Genomic DNA, 13200 nt, shown 5'->3' on the forward strand with positions numbered 1-13200 from the left:
TCTTTTTGGGTTTGGCTAATTCACAAGTGATCATTTCCGTTTTCTGCCAATACGAGTCTATTGACGCATATAACAAGTGTGTTTATGCCGAAGTCAACACTAAACAGCTGTGTATCGTCATCTCTGTTTGTGGAATACAATGCAGCATACACGACCTTGTTTACCTGTTGTGCTTCGCATGCAGCGTCTGGCCAAATACCGAAAATTCCTCATCTGCATTCTACAACACAGCTAGCTAGTACGCAAATACTTGTCAAATGTTTTTCTTTATTGCAAATGCTGGAGCGATACATGCACTACTTAATGTCTGATGGATGCCCTACGTATGCCCGTTCCCAGCATTGTCATCCGTGGGGAAGATGTAGTGTATGCTCATGCTTGGTACTAGCATACTAACATCAAAGCAGTGTCGCGGATTTTCTTATGATACTCGCTATAGTTTTGTGTTAACCTATGGTTAATCGGGTATTGCAGCATATAATTATAGATGATATTATAATTAGATTACTGTATACCCTTTTTTGTTTGTCTACCATGTTTTACACAAGTATTGAACTTCGATTGTTATATCGTTCACCTTTTCTATTTTTCAGAGTTTGTACGAATAACATCATTCTACAAGCACCTAGCTTACTGGAAATACATACAAAAGACAAAATCTAAAACAAATATTTGTATTTGTCTGGAATTTGTGTTCGAGTAGCAAGAAAAGATACACAAAATTATCTGTATAATCAGTCCTTTCCGGATGAAAAATTAATGGAGCGAGCGCAGTACTTGAAAAAAGATGTCAAGATGTGCATGCCGCACCGCCAACGGTAACCGTAATCGGAACAGTTGTCATAAAGCCCCAAGGATCCGAAGCTCGTCCAATCAAACTGAATGTTCCCGCTTGTGCCAAAGGTCCCATTGTTTTCAGTTCGCCAGAACTTGGATCAACAAAAAATCGTCCAATAACATCTTGCTGTAGACTGTAATTCAGGGGATCTTTGTCGGAATTAGCCGCCTACAAACAGTAAAAGCACAAATAAGCGCTAAAGATTTAATTGCTGACAAACAGTTTTTTAGCGAGTAATCATTTGCGCAGCGGTTGACCGTCAGAGTCGCCATAATCAGTTTAATAAATTCAGCGCTAATATTTAAATTACATATCCAGCACATTCGCTGTTACCTGGAGGAGACCAACAAATTGCCACCCGACAACATTGCACGGAATATTGAACGAGTATGACGATGCCGAAAATACGGGAGAGCCGGCGACGGTAGTCGTGGCGAGGGTAGTAGCCCCTGCGGTACCGGTACAGGTGGCGCTAATGGACACAGGTGCTTGTGCGCTTTGTCCATTCGAACCAACAGCCGCTACGTTAAAGTTTGTCGTGCCAACCGGTAAGGCCGCCGCTGTGGTTATCACACCGGTGGTCTGGCCAATTTGGTATAATCCATTCCCACCGGACATAAAATATGTCACCGTTGTGCCGGGTGCGAAACTGGCGGTAACCGTCCCGACCGTTGAGCCAATTGCACAGTTCGTCACGGTAAAAGTATATGAATTCTGGCTAAAGGTGCCACCTATGAATTAACCAGTCCAAAATAAATTTCTGTAATACAAACTTTTACATAAGCATATAATACATAAAACATAAATATAAATTGCTATATATAATAGCACAACTGCTATAATTCCTATATGGTGCATGTAAACTTAAAATTAATCCCTTGTAATATGAATTCTGTAATATAAATTCCTGAAATATAAGTATATGTGCCCTTCATAAGTTCGAATAAACATACCGGCTAGTGTACAGGCCGGCGTAATGGTAACCGTCGCCGTCGAAGTCGCCACCCCAGTTGCTGCCGTTGTCGCCGTTATCAGAGCGATGATGGGCGTGTTGGTCGTCGGTGCGGTTGTAAAGGTCAGCGCTCCAGTAGTGGAACTAACCGCCACCTGGCTATTCAGCGTTCCATACTGTACAGCGGCGCCACCCGCCGAAGCCGATACCGATCCGATGGCCGTGCCCACCGTGCAGGTGGTCGGAGCAAAATTATACGTAGTTTGAGTGAATGTCGGTCCCCCGCAGCTGACCAAGTTAATCGTAACGGTAGCGGTGGGCACGGTACCGGCTGCCGGGGTGGCTGTGGCGGTCACCTGAATCGTTACTGGAGCGCCGTTGGTTGTCACGGCACTTACGAAGGATATGGCGCCGGTGGTGGGATTAATGGCAAACTGTCCCGCCGTCGGTTGGGAGGAGATGAGGTAGATGAGCGTGGCACCGGCGGGGGGTGTGGCTGTCACTGTCCCCACTGATGCCCCGGCGGCACAGGAGGTGGGCGTGAAGGTGTAGGTGGTTTGTGTGAAGGTCTGCCGTTTACTACGGAAATGTCCGCTTTCTTTGGACTGGCCGAAACCCTGTAATTAAGCAGGGTGTGCAACAAGTTGATTTCAATATACTGAGCAGGATTCTTACATAGACTTGTGGAACGCTCAAAGAAATAACTATAATAACGGAACTCAGAATATTCACAAAAAGGTCATGATACAGATGCACCATTTCCTAAGATTAACAACTTTGAAGCTTGAACAACTTTAATGCCAGAAGCTCAATGTTTTGGATGAGGTTTACAACTTTGTGGGATAGATAAATTTTGGTTCTACTTCAAGACCAAAAAGCAGCGATGTGTCTTATAATCCACGCGTAGTTTTCGCTAATATGTCTAACTGTGTAAACCCGACCAATATTTTAATGTGGCACACATTTTATACTTTACTAAGCATAACTCACATTGATGCAGGGGTGCTTATTTAGGATTATTTTTGGCAGATATTTCATGATTCCCTATAAATATTAAACAATAACCATGCTTTTCTGACCATACAATCCTTATTCATGGCCGAATGATGCAAGCGCGCTTTGTTGATTATGACATGTCTGGAACACTCGTACATAAACTGTGTTTCTTATGTTATTTTATTATGTGACATTTGTCGAGCCAGTACAAATTTTTCAAAGCCGCATAAACCAACTTTTACGTCGAAACTTATGCGGCCACTTCGATTGTCCAATTGCTATTTTTACGCTTAGTCTTTTAAGTATATGACTCTTTCGTAATTAAAAGCAACACTACCCGGTAACCCATTTGCGCCGTCAAAATATAAACATATTCCCGTAATGTCGGCAGAAATTTCCGACCAGTCACAGCACATTAAAAACGCCGCAAATTTATGCCCATATTTCCGGAAGCACAACGATCATAATGTTTTCGCATTCTGATTAATACTGACCTTATCGGGCTCGTTAACGTAAGCGATCGTTTTCGGTACAAAACGCCCGGTTCTTATAGCGCTTGAATATTAACACGGTATGAGTGTGCCAGTTTTGTCCAGTACTGGAAGTGACTTTAAATGCATTTGTGGTCATATGCTGTGCGAGTACTGTAATTACAGGCGGATATTGGCTGATAACAACTACGCAGTGAAATGTAGCACAAACACCTGGAGTAATAAAGATAATGTGAAATAAACAATGTTGCTATCTTCCTGTTTGTTTAGCCCCTTTATGCTGATTATAACTATCTTCCCAGCCGTCAGTCGCTGGTGGGTTTGATTACATTTGCAGTGTGCATGAAAAAGCGTGAAGTAGTCAACTGTTATACGTATTGTGCAGTAAACGGTCGACGAATTCTGCTGTACTTATCATTAATTTGTGTGACGTGCGGATGTGAACTTATTTCCAGTCAATAATTTTAGCGGACTTATATTTTGACTTGAAAATATAGGACTTGAAATCGAAAAACTATAGCTCTACATTAAAAAACCTCCCTCGTCCTTAATTAAGTATTGTACTACTCCGTTATTTAGCTTTCAACGCACTTCTACTTGACGGATTATTCACAGTTGTTAAAGGGAATACTGGTGATATACCGTGAAAATGCTGTCAGCCGCAGTCCTTGCAAGTGACCAGGTACTAACTTGTAAATAATTATATATTCAAGTGTTAGGTTTACTCGGAGCTGTGCGAATGTACAAAATTGCAATTCATTCATTCGTTTACTTGTATACACGTTTCCTCACAGAAATTTCACAAAAAAATAATTAAAGTAATAAAACAAATTACAGTAAATAAAAAAATTAATTACAGTAATTTTACGTTCGCTACTTTGGCCATACATATGACCCCTAATTTCGGCTAACTAAAATTTTGCCAGTCGTTAATACGAAGTAAACTATATTCAGCTACTTTCAACCGTATCGTAATCGCGTGTATTAATACCGGTATATGAGAAACATTTCCTACAGAAAACTGGAAGTTCTGACTCGGTATTTGTTATTCAGAGCCAAAACCTGGAGCCAAGTGGGTTACACGATGTGGACAATGTATTCGTTAAGAGTATTACGGTGAAACCCGATTTCCGTAAACCGCCTCCGCTGGTCAACTGCACCACATCGCCGTTGTTCAAGAGCTCTCTCACCTCACCGTCCTCCTCGCCTCCCGTGACGCCATTTCCCCTGCTGACTGATTTAGCTAATTACATGCGTCCGCCGCGTCTATCACTCCGCAATCTGAGCGTCTGCAGCAGTATGCATCCCTACAGCGAAGACGGCCAGCCGCATGTATTTACTCAACCGGAAGTCAACATCAGTATTGACCTTATGGATGATGTTTTTGATGACAGCGCCGAACAGCAACAGGTGGTCGGCTGTATGGCCAGCACACGCAAAGGCCTGGGATATGCAGTGACATTGTGCAAATGGATTGTCTACAGTTTTGGAGCGACATAGCTCGTTATTTTTGCTAGTCTTTCAAGTGAATTTGAGCCATTAATGCATTGGCGAGGAATTATTGTGATGACATTAATACGATTATTCTCGTATTATTCCTCGTGTACGCGTATTCGCACTGGTCTAATTATGAGCGCAACGTGTGGACCGAATAGTGCGCAATCATGATGTGATAACGCTGATCGACTAATTTGCAAGTTGGTTAATGCGCACAAATTTGCTGTTACTGCATAGACAAGCTTTTATTAATTTTCATGTCATTGCCAGTAGACGATGTTCCGGACTGAAAGTTAATAAAATGAAGAATTAAAATGATTTTGAAAGACCGGCTAGGCTAACGATTATCACATATACAGTAGCTCTAATTTTATCGTTTGTAAACCTGATCGAAGATGGGACAAAATATACTCTAGGTAATAATACTGCAAAAGTCTTGCAGCGTAGTTACTGTACCAATTAAAAATCAGTTTTCTTTATCCACTGCGCAAATAGTTTTTACGATTCAAATTTTGATGAAATACGAGCTTAATTTTGCTTTTTATTCAAACTTTGCTTATTTTGCTCGTACTTAGCCACTTCAAGTTCGTTATTGCTTTTGAGGCAACAGCTGAATAAGTACTGTTGTAAGAAATTTGTATGAAGAAACTGTTGCTAAGCCGGTAAGTATTAGGTATTAAGGACTGTACTATCAAGAATGTTAACCTACTCACGTAAGTTTACTATATTTCAGCAATACTGTATTGGTCACGTTAAGTTTAGTACTAATTAGCAACTACTTATAATTACTTGCTGTGCATTTTTTTTTAAGTATTTAGGACTGTATGGGAAACTGTTATTTTGAGTAAAATTGTTTGCTGGTGTGAAAATGCAGCTTTATTTGCGCCTCCAACAAACAAATGACGATAGATTTCGGATCCGCACAAGAGTCAAACTAACAAATTTCTAAATTACCATTTGGACAATACTGTCAGTGACGGCATTATGACTTGTAACAATGGATCCGTCAAAAACACTCCATTCAGCTTGTCACAATCCGTCCGACCTGTGGATCCCGATAGCGGCTATCCGCTGCCGAGTAATCTTGTGCCACCGTGTGAACGCTACAAATGTCGTCTCGACGAACCTTTACCCGACCACATTCACATCAGCCGGTCCATTTTGTTCACATTCCAGCGCCACAGACTTTTGCAGACGTTAAATGAGTCACAGGAATACCATGCCAAAAAAGCGTATTGCGTACGCAAACAACGCACGTGCGGCGTTGACTCATCCGTGCGTCAGCGGAACCTCGCTCCTACCGGCGTCAATCCATCAGAGTCGTCTCGCGCGCTAACACCGACACGTTTTGTCAAACAGTTGCAGTTAAAACGATCGCCGAAAAGACCGGCAATTTTCAATGCCATGGATGCTGATGACTTTCTAAAAAAGAAACCGGTAAAATGCGGTCTCTATGGCGACGATCCATACTGGGTCCCGGCAACGAAAAAAGAACAAATTCAACCGGAAGTGGATGTGCTTAAACAGCGAAAAAAGGTCACTTTGCCGAATGCTTTCAAAATGACCAAGAGGGATGAATGCTTTGCACGGGTAAATGCGCTTTGTGAACTGCAGCGTATGGAATTTTTGGACGTGGTTCCCAGAATTCGTGTGAACATCCCGAATTTTAAACTGCTCCATAAGAATGAAGAATGGCGGATGGCAGGTATAAAAAAGCGCCCGTTAACGGTGGTAAAGCCGTTTAAATTTGCGGAACGGGATGAAAAGACCTTCCGTGTGCGGAAATTGGAGAAAAGACCTCTGGTACCGCGAGTGTCGACAATTCAACGGCTTCAAAAATGCTGCATTGTATCTTCAAAACAGAAGAAGTAAAGCTATTGACGATGAGTTTGCTTAATATGTGCCATATACGGTATGCAAGCAAGCAATAAAATGTGCCTGGTTTACGACAGTATATATTTTGCACGAGTTCTTTAATTGCAGAAGTTTATTTGTTGGTTGTACATGTCACTGTACATGTATATCGCTGTTACAATGGAGTTTTTACAATTTGCTAGAAAGAACCAGCTCCGTTGATTAACAACTTTCGTAAGTGAATATTTCCGACCAAGACGCAGCTTTTATAGTTTATTCAGTTTTGAGGGGGTCGTATGGTGCTACTGCTTATTACCTCGTCCCTATTAAATTGCTCAACAAAAAGTGCGTAAACCGTACATCATCAGAAATATATTCGTACGCTGTTATTTTATATCAGAACGTTTCTTTTTCTGCACCCTTATTTGACATTGATAACACAAAAAGTGTAGGTAAAAATTATTTGGAAGCGGAATCACTGAATCAGGCAAAGCGTGCATCACGGGGTGACTCCTTTGCTGTCCCGACTGTCAAAAAACTGAACAGGCTTCTATCCGTAATAAGGGTACACGCAGTTGGAATTAGGATAGTTGTACAGGATGCCGTTGCACAAATAGCGGTTATTGCCATTATTGTATCCGCCGTAGTAATTATTATTGTAATAGGGGCGCTGGTAGTAGTTGTTGTAGTAAGGGTATCGGTTGTAGTAGTTGTTATTGTAGAACCACTGAGCCATGGCGGTACCGCAGATACCTACAGCAAATGAATAAATAAATCAGTAGTTAGTTGCAATCAATTAAAGGTGCATGGATTTAAAAAGTGCGTTGCATTAAAATCTACAATGGCTGTGCTAAAATTTGTGAAATTTTACATTACGCAAATAGTAGCAGCACTAATACTGAAATTACTGCATTACATACCGATGAATAATAACGACAGGATAAGGAATTTCATCTTCGTTTGCCGAGTGATTAATGCTAACCAAGGTATAGTAAATAAAGTCTTCGCAGAGTTTACTGCGCAATAAACTGTTACTGCAACGGTTAAAGACAAGTGTGAAAATAACCGGCAATGGTTTAAAGAACGCTATTATGCATTACAGTGAACTGCGATCCTCAAAGTACGGCAACCTTCTTAAAACACTCGGTTTTTATATGAAAATTCGGGTTCGTGTTACCGTGCAGTATTGCATCATTAATGTTCTGGAGCTGCCGACCGGCACAGCAAGAACGATAAAACCGGATCAAATATATTTTTGCTGAGATCAGATAGTCCGGGTATGTTTCCATATTTAATTCTACTAAGATAACGTCATTTAATATTTGTACATGAAATTCGTAATCCCATTACAGGACATATCAATCTTATGTAAGAAAAATGCCTTTTTTGGTTCACCGCATGGGCGAGACTGACAGGTATTGAATCTGGCCGTGCACCCCTACTCGTTAGCGATTTCAAGTCAAGCATACTTTATTGTTAAATAAACAAGAAAACAGCTGAGAATATGGATGATGTCAGACGCAAACTTATCGCAGGCCCAACCGGCATACTGTAAGTTACCGTATTGTTAACACTCTGTGCGCTGTGCTGTAGAAGAATTGTAACATTTGAAACGAGAGTGCGCAACATTCAGTTTAGTGTGCATCCTGTAAATAAGGCCAAGAAAAAAAAATTATTATGTTCCTTAAGATGCAATTCAATCTTCATAATAAATACGCCGCGCTTGTGCATATCACCAGCAATTTACTTAAAATTAATTTCAAAACAGCTATCCAGCAATTAATTATATATGTATTTGGTAACAATATCATAACTAATACAGTGCTTTTGATGGGTGACTTCTGTTATTAATTAATAGTCAATTCAGTTTGCCCTTTTATCATGTAAGATCGCTTTTATTTTGTAATTCCTGGTCATGTTTAATTTTTAGATTATTTCTCTTACAGTGTAAAACATGAACTGGTTCAACTGATTGCACTAACGATAATAAAGGTTCTGGAAGTGAAGAGCTAACACAAGCGGTTTTCGATCCATTTTAGCAGTTAAAGTGAAACAGGATCTGTTGATACTGTCCGCTTCCTGTACTCCCTTTTGTTGCAACAAGTTAATGCAAAAACAGGGACGCCGAAATGTCAAGGTCAGCATTATCGGTGTCAGTTTAATAGCTTTATTCTACAGCTTTCCAAAGGCAGTCGTCGATTAAAATTTGGCTCCGAACAGCACACTAACCATCATCCCGCACACACTAAAGAAGATATAAATTCGTACTTCAGTAATATCGTGCATCTGGATCCTCCTGTAACCCATTACAATAAAAATAGCCACGTATGCGTTTTAATGCGTATTGCAGACACTACTTATTTATTCGCGTTAGTAGCAACAAAATTTTTCACACTTTCTACAGAAATCGTGAGAAATTAAAACACAAGCGAGTTACACAACATCTACAAACACAAGCGGGCGAATAACAGAGAATATTTCGTCTAAATTCGCCGCCGGTGGTGCTGTTCCCATTATAGATGCTGTGTTTCCCCGCTGTATTTCGATGCTGATCCGTTGACGCAGAAACTCTAGTGCTCGCGGTTCGCCTGACTGCTGCTGGATCATCTTTCCTAGCACGTTTAGCAGCTGGGTGGTTTCTGGTCCGAATGTTCCGTAGGTCTCGAAAGCCAGTGGTCCGAACCAGTAATCCTGGGTGATTTTGCGGTATTTCTCGGTCTTGCTCCGCTCGGCTAGCGCTGCTGCCGCTCCGGCTCGAGTGGATGTGGCTGCGATGTATGACAAGGCCATGGTGCTGCGGCAGGTTACATCCCAGGCCAGCGCCTTTCCTCTTTCCAACGGGGAAATCGTTATTCCGTCCGGTCATTTGCCATCTGTACGGGAGATTCCGGGAGGTTCCAGCTCAGTTTCAGTTCCGGCCGATGCAAAGGCGCGCTTAATTACCGCTTTGAGGCTTTCATGGGTCGGTTTCCGTCCGGCACTGAACTTGCAACTGATCGTAAATTTGGACCCGGTACACTCATACAGACCGGCGCTGGTGGATCGTTTTTGAGGAACCGACATGCGGGGAACCACCGGGGCAGTTGTGGTGAACCTTCCGTACATATGAATAGGACGTCAGTTTTTTTAGGACCCCGTCCGGAAATTTTATCCGGGTCTGGTGGTACATTTTCAGTGTTTGGAAAACCAGCTATGGTTAGTGCGTATTGCATGTGTACGTTCTTTTCCGTACATGGCTTAATTTGATCCTGTATTTTTAGAAAGAAAAAATGCAGGACTTGGAACCGCGAGTTGTGCTTTAATTATAGCAGTGTAATGCATTCAATTTAACATTATAGCAATATATTTTTCCAGCTTTAAACGAGATGATATTCACACCAGCTGGCAGCTGCCATAATTTTGTGACAGTGCGTACAGAGAAAAAAACAAGAGAAAAACAGCGCATTCCAAAGAGAAATGTTGATTCAGCCAAAAATTAAAACACAAGCCTAGCATAAAATACTGCAGAAGCTAGAAATGCTCTAATAATCGTTATCATAACCTTTCGGGATCAGGGAAGTGCACCCGAGCTCCAGTTGCTGAAAAATTGTTCTATCCGGTTGATTTTGCCGATAACTTCCGAAGTTAAAATTTTCTGCAGAACTAAGACATCTTTTTGTTCATCCCGTCGCTGATAGAAGAACAGTGCACAAGTGATGTAAATTCCGGTCAGCTGCAAATCAAAGCTTATAGCATACTCCTTTTTCTGCGTAGCCTCCTTTTTCTACATTCGACGATCGATGGTGTCGCAGTACCAAATTCTATTCTTCACTCCGGACTATACCGGTGGTTAATTTACACTATTAAATTTCAGCATTGCAAATTACTGTGCCATAACAGTTGCAAGCAGTTCAAAATTCGTACATGCATAATGTGTTCCTTGTCGACCAGGAAAAAACCGCAAGCCGATAGCGACAGGTTTTGCTTGTTTTCTTCGATTTCTCGTCGAAATTTATGAATAACTCCTTGGAGCTGTTGCTTTCCTGAGTAGGTTCTACAGACAACCTCCTCATGGACTGCATCGATGTCATCAATGTCATTCAGAAAATCCACAATTTTCCACGCCTAAAAAAAGTTGATCATATACAAATAAAACAAAATAACTCCACAAAAATTACAAATTAACTTACTGCCTGCACTGTTATTATGGAATAAGTTTATGAGCGTGGACCTGGTGAAGGTTCACGCGTAGGAACAGAATTGACGGAATTCTGCCTACCAAAAAGCCTAGCAATGCTATAAAAGCGCCTACGCTATAGAAAGCGAGAAATGGCGTGACTGCTAGGAATTTATGACAAGACTAAATTCGATAGAATTTCCTCTTCGACAACTTCGCATTGCTGACTGCAGCAAGCGAGGAAAATGCGCACGTAGCCGCCACACAGTGCGGGTGCGCGCAGAACACCATGCTTTCGCCACGCGTAAGGCGGGCGCGCAATGAACACACAACAGACTGCCAAGCGAGGGTGTACGCATGTACGCCTGCGCTCACATGCCTCTGGGAGGGAGGCTGAGCTCCGTCGAAGCAAATCCACATCCAATTCCTTGGGATCCTTGACGGCTCGTCTGTGTGTTTAATAAAACATCGAGATTTAATCTCCCTTTAACATCACAAATTCCAATTACATGTGTGAATAAAGAGATCTCGAAACAAAAGTAAAAACAGTAAAAATATCAACAGAATTCATTATCAAAACGACTAGGATCCTCCGACTCCTAAAGGTCACTGGGTCCTGTCAACCGTAATCCGCTTTTGGTCCATTCCGCTCTTTTTGAGCAATCTTTTTCATCACAAATGAGATCCGCTTTAAGGAATAGGTGCGTATCAAGTACGACTTCTGAATACTGCTTCTTCATCTTTGGAATAAATGCGTATCAAGTACGACTTCTGCAAAATGAGATTCTTCCTCTTGGACGTGGAGGGACGTCTTGAAAGACAAGCTTAATGCTTCCTCCCTGGTAAGGTCATTCTTTTTAACTTGGATTGATGACTCGTTGAGCAGTGAAGTTCTCAAAGGTCATCCCTTTCTCTTTGATATGCGACTCATTTGGGCCGTGGCGATCCCAAAAGGTCATACATTTCTTCATCATGAGTTCAATATTAAAGGTCATGGAGGAACTTAGCCAATTTTCAGCTTTCAAGCAATTCTGCTTGCCTCCCTTGTAAAGGTCATCATTCTTTTTCATTTTCTTCGGTCGCACATCCTTTTCTTTTCCGTGTAGTGCAAATTGACGCGCACTTCTTTTCCTTACCAGGTTCGAGGGCCGGTTAACGCCGTAACTCCTCTTTCTTCTGAGGCCGGTTATCGCCGTAACCTCAACATCTGAAAGTTTTACTCCTATTTTCTTGAACTCTTTCTCTTTTTCACCCTTGTGGCTTCTGTCATTCCGCAAGAGTGTGCCGACTCAGTAGGCCGCAACTACACTCTAAAAGTGACGTTTTAAATGTAATGAGGAAGGCCGGTTAGCGCCGTTACTCTTCCTGCTTCGAGGGCCGGATGACCTCCGTAACTCCCCATATTTCGGATCGCCTTGATCCTCTGCAACAAAACTCTGAAACCAATAGAAACACAAACGATATGACAGTTCAACAAGTTATGTCTCCTTCGCCCTGATACTGTACCTTTATCACCATTCTCGTGCTGCCGACTGATGGCCGTAACTAGCACATCAGCGATGCCCTAAAGGTCATCACTGATCATTTGAACCATTGTCGCGGTTCCGATCGAAACGTCGTCTTTCTTTTTCATTACGATCAGACGTTCGATCTCGAGGTTCCTTTCCCTCTCTTGCAGCTCGTCTCCTTCGCTCCGGCTGCTAGTAGCACTGTGACGATTTCGGTCACGTCTGCGATGAATACGGATCAAATGCTTTTCATGCATCAACCGTCCATACTTTTTAAGTCCCGTGACCTTTCTCGAGGATGATGGGATGACCTTTCGCAGACGCGTGACCGTTCCAATTCTCGTGACCTTTTTCGAGAATGATCGGATGACCTTTCATAAACGCATGACCTTTCATGTTTCCATAACCTTTGTCGAGGATGATCGGACGACCTTTCGTACACATGTGACCTTTCATTCCTGTCGGCTGACCTTGCCAAGCCCGACTGATACGTTTCTCTCGGCGGTGATTTCGGTCGTTTGAACTCGCCTCTCTTGAAATTTCTTTCGGTCTCCGTCATTTCGTTTTGCTGCATGAGGAATTTGCGCATGTTCTCAATTTTGTCCTCGATCAAAATTTTGATGACTTGCGACCATCGGCCTTTTCCGTCAGGTTGACCTTTTCTTGCAGGAATATTGTATGTTCCTCTTTTGTTAGTGAGAGTGGGTCCTTAAGGATGATGTCCAATTGCTGGATGAGTGATTCGCGTATAATCGCCTCCTGTACGTCTTGTTTCTTAAATATCGCGTCCGAAACGGGTGCTGCAAGTCCCGCATGACCTTTATCTGCATTGGCTAAACCCTTCTCTGCCGCAGCTTTCTTTCTTTCTTTCAAACGCTTTCTTTCTGCTTCACGCTTTTCTTGCAATA

The 13200-nt window shown here is 42.1% G+C and overlaps 2 protein-coding genes and 1 long non-coding RNA gene across 3 annotated transcripts; 1 reads left to right on the top strand and 2 right to left on the bottom strand.

Moving 5' to 3' along the window:
* Positions 1 to 628: 628 nt before the first annotated feature.
* Positions 629 to 2704, bottom strand: LOC129588429 (spore coat protein SP96-like). The gene is made up of 4 exons (XM_055482632.1): positions 2466 to 2704; positions 1792 to 2407; positions 1172 to 1569; positions 629 to 1006 (listed from the first exon to the last, which is right to left on the bottom strand). The coding sequence occupies exons 1-4, from the start codon at positions 2547 to 2549 to the stop codon at positions 791 to 793; spliced, it is 1314 nt and encodes a 437-aa protein (XP_055338607.1). The 5' UTR covers positions 2550 to 2704; the 3' UTR covers positions 629 to 790.
* A 907-nt stretch (positions 2705 to 3611) lies between these two features.
* Positions 3612 to 5075, top strand: LOC129588412 (uncharacterized). The gene is made up of 2 exons (XM_055482610.1): positions 3612 to 3959; positions 4331 to 5075. The coding sequence occupies exons 1-2, from the start codon at positions 3927 to 3929 to the stop codon at positions 4775 to 4777; spliced, it is 480 nt and encodes a 159-aa protein (XP_055338585.1). The 5' UTR covers positions 3612 to 3926; the 3' UTR covers positions 4778 to 5075.
* Positions 5076 to 9888: 4813 nt separating this feature from the next.
* LOC129588311 (uncharacterized) lies at positions 9889 to 12440 on the bottom strand. Its single transcript, XR_008690463.1, has 4 exons — positions 12291 to 12440; positions 10798 to 12207; positions 10532 to 10732; positions 9889 to 10340 (listed from the first exon to the last, which is right to left on the bottom strand). It is a non-coding gene; the product is annotated as an uncharacterized LOC129588311 (long non-coding RNA).
* Positions 12441 to 13200: the final 760 nt, after the last annotated feature.

Source organism: Paramacrobiotus metropolitanus, unplaced genomic scaffold, assembly GCF_019649055.1.
Source record: "Paramacrobiotus metropolitanus isolate TYO unplaced genomic scaffold, Prichtersi_v1.0 Parri_scaffold0000029, whole genome shotgun sequence".
Classification (NCBI taxonomy): domain Eukaryota; kingdom Metazoa; phylum Tardigrada; class Eutardigrada; order Parachela; family Macrobiotidae; genus Paramacrobiotus; species Paramacrobiotus metropolitanus.

Excerpts from the sequence above, each read along its gene's own strand:
- LOC129588429 (XM_055482632.1), bottom strand. The coding sequence starts at position 2,549 with ATGGTGCATCTGTATCATGACCTTTTTGTGAATATTCTGAGTTCCGTT. Across the intron at positions 2,408-2,465 it reads TGAGCGTTCCACAAGTCTAT|GGTTTCGGCCAGTCCAAAGA; the intron begins GTAAGAATCCTG and ends GCTTAATTACAG. Across the intron at positions 1,570-1,791 it reads GCCGGCCTGTACACTAGCCG|GTGGCACCTTTAGCCAGAAT; the intron begins GTATGTTTATTC and ends GTTAATTCATAG.
- LOC129588412 (XM_055482610.1), top strand. The coding sequence starts at position 3,927 with ATGCTGTCAGCCGCAGTCCTTGCAAGTGACCAG. Across the intron at positions 3,960-4,330 it reads CAGTCCTTGCAAGTGACCAG|AGCCAAAACCTGGAGCCAAG; the intron begins GTACTAACTTGT and ends TTTGTTATTCAG.